Below are 9715 nucleotides of genomic sequence, written 5' to 3'. Positions count from 1 at the left end.
ACCTCAAAACATACTTGATTGGGGAGCCGAAGCCATAGCAGTCGGTCTGGCTATAGACACCCCCCAGCTCCCATTAAGCTCCTGGGTGGAGTTTCCCTCTGGCCTTCTCCTGTTCTCCCTCCCCCATTATAGCTGTATAGCATCCTAAGGTCTTCCATGCCTTCGGGGCTGGAGGTGGCCTTGGGGCCCTTAGACCTGCTGTGTCATGCTTTCTCTGGGCAGCTGCAGCCCAGTTCCCAGCTGGCTTGTCCCTGCCAGAGAGGGAAGGAAACACGCCCCACCCCTCACAACCAGCTTAGTACCACTCCCACCTTGGAAAGAAATCAGGGGGGAGAGGCTGTGGGTCAGGATGGAGGGGCTTCAGCAGGGCAGTGGAAGCCCAAGGCTGGAGTAGCAGGGGGGCTGTGAGTCAGGACTGAGGGACATTGGCACAGCTGCAGGGAGGCAGCTGCCGGTCAGGCTTAAGCTGCATTAGAAGAGCTGGTGTGGCGCTCCACCTAGATTAGTGAGGTACAAAAGCAGACCAGCAAGGGGGCCTATGGACAGGAGGAACTAGGGCAGGAACAGCAGAGAGAGAGATCTAAGATCTTTGTGAATAGTTTATCAGCTGACCAGGGACTTGAACCCTGGACCCTCAGATTAAAAGTCTGATGCTCTACCAACTGAGCTAGCAGGGGACTGAAATCAAGCTTGCAGAGACTTCCTGTCTATTCTACCAGCTCCCACCACCACCAGCCAATAATTCCCCCCCTCCCTCCCCCCCACACACACACCGATCTCCCTGTGCAGGGCAGGCTGGGAGAGAATACGGGGCTGAGAGATCTGGGCAGGCTTTAGATGAGCATGTGGGGCCTGATCCTCAGTGGGTGTAAATGAGTACTGACTCCAATGGAGTGATACCGATGTACACCCGCTGGGGCCCTGTCCTTTAGATATGGAGCCAAAGGAATCCAGTCAGGGCTCCCCAAACCCCTCAGGGTTCCTCCCACCCTTCCCAAGGCCTGGGGTTCACCTTCATTTCCTGGGGACTGTACATCCAGCATCTGGGCCTCTGAGATGCCTATGATCTGGGGATGGACTGCCCCCAACAGCAGCGGAGGTGCAGCAGGTCTCCGGGCTGGAGGCCATGAAGGAGACCTCAGTGCAGAGGTCACTGCCAGCCTTGGGGTATAATTCATCCAAGTCCCAACAGCGGGAGGTAAATATTAAACACTGAGGGGCTCCATGGCTTGCATCTTGAACAGATTCTCACACCTGGGAGCCCCGAGGAGAGATTGATATTGACGGCCCTTGACTGGCAGTGAACAGGATTGGAGCTGAGGGGTCTTTCTTAACATACACCCCCAGCCAGCAGGTGGGCTGGGACCTTTATCGGCTGCCTGAGAGGTGAGTGTTCAGCACTCCCAGGATATGCCTTTGGCTGCACCATTTCTAGCCTGTTTCACTCACTGTCACCTCGCCTCCACCTGGCAAAAAGAAGGGGACGCACCGTGGAATGGAGCCATCCTGGTCAGAGGAAACGCCTTTGTACCCCACGCCCAATCAGCCTGCGCAACTCATTGCCAAAAGGTATTGCTGGTGCTTAGCAGGATTTCTAAAAGGGGCAGTCATTCTGGTGGAAAACAAGGCCATGCAGATTTAGGATACATGTTCAAGGAATAAGCTAGGGTTATGTAAGGACTTTAAACCCTCATTATTCAAGGCACAACCCTGCAGCCTCTAATGACTGGGGGCTAAAGTGACCTTTCTCTGGGGGGCAGGCGATCCCACAACTGCAGCATTTCTTGCATGTGAAACAGCTGGGGCTGGCTATTGTACAAATCAGGATGCTGGGCTAGATGAGGCGTGGGTTGGATCCAGTCTGGCGGTTCCTCAGCCCTTTGCCCCCAGGAGAAGGAGGCACAGGAGGGAATGGTGGAGAGCCAATCTCTGCCCTCAGTGCCTGGAAACTCCTCCCCATCCTTGTGGGTTTTTCTTTTTGGTGACCTTGGCAGATTTGGCTTCCTGCCGGTGGCTTTTGTGTTCCTCTTATAACCCCTTGGCCCTGGCATCCTGCTGAGGATTCTGTCCCCATCTGGATCGTCCTGAGGCTCTTCCATACCTGCCTGTGGGTAAGTGCGGCTGCCTGAGTATCACGGGGTGACTGGCCCTTTAAGAGGAGCAGGGATCCCCCTGGGCAGCAGGGAAACCATCACAGGTGCTCCAAAACCCCACTCCCTCTTAAAAGGCCAGTCACCCTGTGCATAGTTTCCAGTCTCTGGAGAGCCTGCTGTGGCCAGTGCACCTGCTGAAAGCCAGGGAGGCTCGCCCTAGCGCCCCTGCCATGCAGTGTGAAGCCTGGCACAGGCACTGCCCTAGCAGATTCCCAAGAAGAGCAGGGCACCATCCATGGTCTGAGCGAGGGGAAGCCCTGTAACGCCTACACTGCTGAAAGGAAGCCATTCCCAGAGGCGTGGAGACAGGTGTGGGTTCCGCACTCCTCTGGCTGAGGAAGCCCCAGTAGATACTGATCAGAGAAGATACCAGCAGCGCCTCCAGCTGGAAGGTAACGGTAGCAGGGGGCATCCCAGCTGGCTTCTGAGCATCAGTCCCCTACAGTTGTCCGGGCGGTGGGGGGGGCAGCAACACCACCACCACCACAGGCCAGGCCAGTGGAGATGACATCAGAACAGCAGACGAGCCACTGGATGGGGAAGCTCCCATGTGGGCTCTGACCTGGGCAGCATTCTCTATTCTTCCCCCTCCAACAGGAGCAGAGCAGCCGCAGGAATGGCAGCCTCTTGCCGTTTCAAGCCCTTGAGCCGTGTGGCGGTGAGTGGGGGCACCCACGGTAATGAGATGTCGGGCATCTACCTGGCCAAGCACTGGCTGCGGAACCCCATGGAGCTGCAGCGTGGCAGCTTTGCCGTCACGCCCTTCCTGGGCAATCCACGTGCCATCGAGAAGTGTGTGCGTTACGTGGGGCGGGACCTGAACCGTACCTTCACCACCGAGTTCCTCAGGTGAGCTGCCCCAGGATGCACCGCTCTTCACTAATCCCCGGGTCGGTAGGGAGAGATGTCCCAGCATTTACTACTCTGCACTGGTCTCTGGGGCGGTGGGGAGAACTGTCCCAGCATGCAGCACTCTGCACTGGTCCTTGGAACGGTGGGGAGAGCTATCCCAGCATGCATCGCTCTGCACTGATCCCCGGGGTGGTGGGGAGAGCTGTCCCAGCATGATGCACTGCTTTGCACTGGTTCTCGGGGAGTGGGTGGGAAACTTATCCCATGATGCATCACTGTGGAAAGGTTCCAGTGATGGGTAAGGTTACCCATGATGCATCATTCTGCATCAGATCCCAGGGTTGGGATGAGTTATCTGCACTCTGCACTGCTATCCCAAGGGGTGGTGGGAAGCCCAGGGATATTCCATGCCCCTCAGCAGTGGATAGGCTTCCCCTCACACTGCACCCCCCATGGGACCCCTCTTCCCTCACACTACTCCCCCCAGGATCCTGCCCCAGGGGGATCCTCCACCCCTCACACTGACCCCCTTGGAACCTTTCCCACACCATGATTGGGGCCGCCAATGTGAGCTGAAGGGGAGCAGGCTCCCAGTGGCTGAGGGGGAGGGGAAGCCCTACTTGGAGCCATCCCCTGGCTCCAGGGGCCCTGGTGGCTCCATGTGATTTGTCTCTCCCTGTCCCAGCTCCACAGAGGCAGAGGACGAGCCCTACGAGGTGGTCCGGGCCCGCGAGATCAACCAGACCTACGGCCCCAAGGGCTCGGCCCAGGCCTTTGACTTCATGTTCGACCTGCACAACTCCACAGCCAACATGGGCACCTGCCTCATCGTGGACTCAGAGGAGAGCCTGCTGCCCATGCACATGTGTCACTACATCCAGGTGGGGCCAGTCCCCAATCTCTCCACTCGCCCTGCATTGGGCCAGGGTCCCCTGTCCTAATCCCTCTCCTCTCTCTCCCCCAGACACACTACACACGGAGCCCCTGTCCAATCTACCTGTACAAGTTGCTGGGCGAGGAGACTTATTCCATCAACTCGGTGGCCAAAGCCGGGCTAGGTAGGGAGCGGGTGCTGCCAGGGGGCAGAGAGAGCCCTGCGGAGTGAGCGAGTCTGTCCCAGGGCAGGGAATGACATTACTCGGCTAACCCCCAGAGCCCACCCTCCCATGCCCCTCTGGCACCAAACACTGCTGCCCCCCACCACATCCTTGGTTATGTCACCTCCTCACCATCCCATCACCATTCCAGCAGCTTCACACCCCTGCCCCTGTGCCCCATGTCCAGCGCCCACTGCACCCTCAAGCCCCACCTCCCCATCCCCAAGTCCATCCCCCTACTCCCAAGTTCTGCCCCCCAAGTTCTGCCCCCATTCCTAACCCCTGTCCTTTTCTCCCCAGCCCTCAAGCCCTGCCCCTTAGTCTCTTATCCCCAAGCCTTCCTTCCCCCCCATTCCCAGTGCCCTCTCTTCCCCTCATTTCCATGGCTCCCCATCTCCTTCTCCTGGGAGACACAACCCGTCCCACTGCTGCTCCCAGCTAAGCCCCACCCTGTCCAGAATATTGCGGGGAATTGCCCTACACAGACCCTCATCCCACTGGGAGGCTCATCCGGATCCTCGTTGCTCTGGTGGGTAGAACCCACCTTTCATTTCCAGCCTGTTTATTCATGGCTGGGTCATCCCCCTTCGTTCTTGTGCTGACGCTGCCCCTTTAGATTCTCTAGCTCGTCCCCCTCCCTGGTGTTTGCCCCCCGAGGTGGTTAAAGTTTTTCCAAAACCTGGGATTGAGCCAGGCTTAGCGCGCCAGGCTAACACTCTCCTGTTCAGGTGCCTCCAGAGAGGGACGGGTTTGAGATCATGCCTGAGGTTGGTGGCAGAGGCAGGGATTGACCCCATGGCTTCTGCATCCCTGTCCAGAGCCTTTTCCACTGTCCCATGCATGGGAGCGTCTTGAGAGCAGTGAGGGCCAGGTGTGTGAGGTAGGGGTTGGGGGTGGGTGGGATGAAAGGACACGGGTGGTATTTCAGCAGGCACCTGGGGCGTAGCTGTAATTGAGGGAGGTGGTGGGTGCTGGGCAGGGCCCCGGGGTTAGCAATAGGCATTGGGGCATGTTCGGGGGACTCCTGGCAGCTCCTTTCAGGAGGAACGCTGGCGAGGGCGCAGTAGCTGAGCCATAACTGGGTCCTTGTGGTCTCCCTGCAGCGCTGGAGCTGGGGCCACAGCCCCAGCAGGTGGTGAGAGCTGACCTGTTCACTCAGATGAGAGACCTCATGGCTTGCGCACTGGAATTCATCGAACTCTTTAACAATGGTGAGTTATCCCAGAGGGGGCATGAGCTATCCCATCAGGCATCACCCTGGAGATGAATTGAGCTATCCCATCATGCATTGCTCTGCAGTGGCCCCAGGGATAGGTGAGGCTAGGGTGACCAGACAGCAAGTGTGAAAAATCAGGACAGGGGGTCAGGGGTAATAGGCTTCTATAGACAAAAAAGCCTCAAATATCGGGACTGTCCCTATAAAATCGGGACATCTGGTCACCCTAGGTGAGGCTTTCCTCCAATATAAGTACTTTGAGGGGGTCACCTTCCTCTCTAGCCACAGCGGTGGGAGCCTGTGATTAACTGGGGTGGGATGGGGGGGAAAGGCAGGGCAGGGCAGCCTTCCTATGCAGTGCTCCCCCCATTCTGAGCCCCCTTTGCCCCATAGGCACGGTGCTCCCTGCCTTTGAGATCGAAGCGTACAAGATCACTGGGCGCATGGACTATCCACGCTACCCCGACGGGGAGATCTCAGCCATGGTGCATCCCAAGCTGCAGGTGGGTGTGTACTGGAAATAGGGTGGTCCCAGCCCCTGCATTGTTGTTCTCTTTGGGAGGCAGAGATCACAGCTGTAGCTCCAGCATGCCTGCAAAGCCAGCCTGGCAACAACAAGGACTGACTCACCGGCCTGGATTCTCCCTCAGCCCTTCTCTGAGCTCAGGGCAGAGCAAGGGGGAGATGGCTTTAAACCACCTCTGTGCTCCTTGCATTGTGAGCTGTGCGCCTGGCCACTGGTGTGGGTTAAAGCAGCCCAAGGGCTGCTGTGAGCTACCCTCTGCTCTCCATGGTCCCAGGGGGGCAGAGACCAGCCAGAGCATAATGCCCCCCACCCCCGCAGTCTTAATGGGGGCTGGGAGCAGGGCTCTTACACCAGCTCTAGAGCTGGTGGGACATCTCTGCTCCTGTTTCTTCTACTGAGCAGCACAAAGGGGCCTTAGCGCAACTGGACCACAAAGGCTCCGCCATGGCAAGGCAGTGCCAGAGTTAGCCCCCGAGCTCAGCGGGGTGAAGCTGGGTTTACTCTGGGACACGGGGCGACTGGAGTTGATTCCATGATCTTGGTTATGCAGCCCTCGGGCTCAAGGGAGCTGTAAAACTATAGGAATGCAGCACCAGGCTGGGTGACATTGGACAGCCAGGAGATGAGTTGGGGTGGGCTTAGTTCACAAGGCACTGTGACCTGCATGGGGTCTTGCCACATGTCTAATAAAATGTTTGGTTACCAGAGGGTAATTCCAGGACAGTGAGGATCCTGGCCTCAACCAGCAGGGGGCGCTGTAAGGAACAGGGCAAGAGCACTTACTCTGGGAGGAGCTCTTGGTTACTCCAGCCCCAGCCTATCACCAACTGTTCCACCCTTAGGATAAGGATTTCCACCCCTTGAACCCCGGAGACCCAATTTTCCAGACCTTCAGCGGGGAGGAGATCCCATATGAGGGCGACACCACCATCTACCCAGCCTTCATCAACGAGGCTGCCTACTATGAGAAGAAGGTGGCCTTTGCCAAGATGGAGAAGCACATGTTCTCCATCCCCGGCCTGCAGAGAGAATGAGCCTGGGGTCAGGTGGGCCATGGACTAACAGGGAATAAACAGACTGAATGGCTATGATGGTGTGTGCCATGAGGGACAGGATGGGTGTTACCAGGCGGACATCACCCTTGTGTTGTGATGGAGGGGCTGGGCTGGGTGTTGACTGCACCATCTGGTAGCACCACCTATTATCCAAGTTCCCCGACACTTCCCAGTGCAAGACTCTTTGTTTTTTCTTTCTTAGAACTTTGAAAAACGTTAACCATTCAGGCTGCAACTTTCCAGGCAGGCCTGCCTCAGGCAGACATGTTTTGGGAATGTTTCAGCCATTCAGCCTTTTCCCAAGAACAAGGCTAGGGCAAAAGGCATTGTTTTGCTAGGTTAATTTCTACAACAGTTTCTTTGCAATGCTCTAGCGCCCCCAAGCAGCAGGGTGGCCTGGGAGGAAGGGATGTGCCTTTTACTGTCCCCATTGAAATCCACCCAAATTTGAGCCTTTTTAATTCCCTGAAGATTCTGCTTCACCCCCTCCCAGCTCCTAGAATGGATTAGAGTGCCCATGGGCCCGCCCTACTGGGTGACTGAGCATGCTCCAGCCTGGGACTGCAGGACTGAGACCGATTTTCCCTGCAGTTGTTGTTGCTCCTGTCTGCTGTGGTGCCAGGCACCGGCACCCAGACCGGGGCACCTGTCTCTCCTGTGTACTCAGTGACCCCCTCAGGTGGTGTGGGGGAGGTGCAACTTGAGTTGACTACAGTCGCAGGAGCAATGCAGGAGTGAGAACAGGAGCAGGGTGGGAGAGTGAAGAGGCAGGATCTGTCTTGGGGGAGGCCGTGGGGGAGGAAGGTGGGCAGGAACCAATGAAGCGGGATGGGGGCTGGAGGCAGGGAAGTGATGGGGTGGGGAAACAGGGCTAAAGGTGGGGGTGGGAGATGTGGTGAGTCCCATCAGGTATGCGGTGGCCTGGCTCAGAACTGGGCAATCATGGAGGCTGGTTCCAACCTGCTGAGGGGAAGCAGAAGAGGCTCAGGGTAGCATGAGATGGGTCTGTCACAAGCAGGAGGACTTACCCCCCCCACACACACACAAACACACACAAGGGGATCCAGTCCATTGTTTTCTTCTTCTCATGTGAGGCCAGGGCAATAACCAGGATCATTAAAACCCTACCCCCCCCTCCAAAAAATCATGGCCTTGATCCAGAGTGCACCCTGCTGCCTCCAGTGGGCGAGCTCCAGCAGCTGCCCCTGCCTTCACGGGGGATTGCTCAACATGGCTCTGCCTGGCTTCCTGCGCAGCCCTGAGCCTGAGCAGTGGATTCCCCTTTGGACGCAGGGTTTTGCCCCCTGCCAGGAGCAGGTGCAGCTGGGGCCAAGAGCAGGGAATGGGTCCCTCTTTGGGCTCAGCTGTTCCACACCCAGCCCTGGGGTTTAGCTTTAACCAGCCCCGCGGGAGGCAGAGAAGCTGCAGGTGGCATTGGCCAAAGGCCAGAGTTAAACATTAACCCTGCAGACTGCTCCGGCCTGGGACTGCCATGTCTGCTTGCTGGCTCCTCTGGGGAGCACGGTGCGAATGGCCCTTGCTCAGTGCTTCACAGGCCAGGGGTGGGGCCAGTCTCTTCCTGGTGTGGGGCTGAGGTGGGCTAGACAGAAAAGTGGGGGCTGCCCCCCTCACCATGAGGCCCCGCCCCTCTCTGTGGCCTCACCCCCTGCTACTTCTCAAAAGGTCTCACCTCCTCCTTCTCCCCACCCCCCTGAGGTCCCACCCCCTGGCCAGGTTAGAGGCTGGAAGCCAGAGCAAGGCAGTTTGGGGTGCTGGCTACTCGCAGCCAGTAGGAGCTGCTTGGGCAGGGGGACTCAACTCTAGGGTTACCATATTTTGTGCCTCCAAATGGAGGACACTCCACGGCCCCCGGCCCCGCCCCCAGCCCCGCCCAACCCCGCCCCCTCCCCAAAGTCTCCGCCCCCTCCCCTGCTTCCCGCGAATATTTGATTCGCGGGAAGCCTGAAGCAGGTAAGGGGCAGTGTGGGGGGAGGAGGCGCGGCCCAGGCTGGCCCCCCGGCGTTTCCAGCCTGGGTCGGCTCGGGCCCTGGGGTGCCGGCCCCGGCCCGCCCAGCACTGCCGGCCCCCGGCGGCCCGGCGCACCCCCCGGCTCCCGGCCCCGCGGGCCCGGCCGGCCCGGCTCCCCGCGGGCCCGGCTCCCCGCGGGCCCGGCTGGCCCGGCTCCCCGCGGGCCCGGCTCCCCGCCGGCCCGGCCGACCCAGCTCCCCGCCGGCCCGGCTCCCCGCGGGCCCGGCCGGCCCGGCTCCCCGCGGGCCCGGCCGACCCGGCTCCCCGCCGGCCCGGCTCCCCGCGGGCCCGGCCGGCCCGGCTCCCCACGGGCCCGGCCGGACCGGCTCCCCGCCGGCCCGGCTCCCCGCGGGCCCGGCTGACCCGGCTCCCCGCCGGCCCGGCTCCCCGCGGGCCCGGCTGACCCGGCTCCCCGCGGGCCCCGCGGGCCCGGCTCCCCGCGGGCCCGGCTCCCCGCGGGCCCGGCTCCCCGCGGGCCCGGCTGACCCGGCTCCCGGCCCGGCACCATGCCCCCGGCCCCGCACCGCCGGCCCCTGCCGAGCACCACCGAGCCCTCCCGATTTTCCCGGACATGCCCGGCTTTGGGGGATTTCCCCCCGGACGGGGATTTGAGCCCCCAAAAGCCGGACATGTCCGGGAAAATCCGGACGTATGGTAACCCTACTCAACTCTGGGGCCAGCAGAGCCCTCGGGGAGCAGTGACCATGAAAGGTGTGGCCCAGGAGCCCCATCCAGAGTGGGTTAGTCCAGGCTGCTGTGGGGAGCCCCGGACTCTCCACCTGCCCTGG

General features: G+C 60.0%; 1 protein-coding gene and 1 non-coding gene across 2 annotated transcripts; one reads left to right on the top strand and one right to left on the bottom strand.

Annotated features, from left to right (window-relative positions):
• Positions 1-603: 603 nt before the first annotated feature.
• TRNAK-UUU (transfer RNA lysine (anticodon UUU)) lies at positions 604-681 on the bottom strand. Its single transcript has one exon. It is a non-coding gene; the product is annotated as a tRNA-Lys (tRNA).
• Positions 682-1975: 1294 nt separating this feature from the next.
• Positions 1976-6930, top strand: ACY3 (aminoacylase 3). Its single transcript, XM_005280538.4, has 7 exons — positions 1976-2111; positions 2751-3002; positions 3691-3886; positions 3970-4063; positions 5206-5313; positions 5712-5821; positions 6687-6930. Exons 2-7 carry the CDS (start codon positions 2770-2772, stop codon positions 6876-6878), a joined length of 933 nt encoding a protein of 310 aa, XP_005280595.2. The 5' UTR covers positions 1976-2111; positions 2751-2769; the 3' UTR covers positions 6879-6930.
• Positions 6931-9715: the final 2785 nt, after the last annotated feature.

This window comes from Chrysemys picta, chromosome 4, assembly GCF_011386835.1.
Source record: "Chrysemys picta bellii isolate R12L10 chromosome 4, ASM1138683v2, whole genome shotgun sequence".
NCBI classification, from domain to species: domain Eukaryota; kingdom Metazoa; phylum Chordata; order Testudines; family Emydidae; genus Chrysemys; species Chrysemys picta.
Note: the sequence above shows the minus strand (reverse complement) of the source record. Positions and strands in the feature narration are given on the sequence as shown.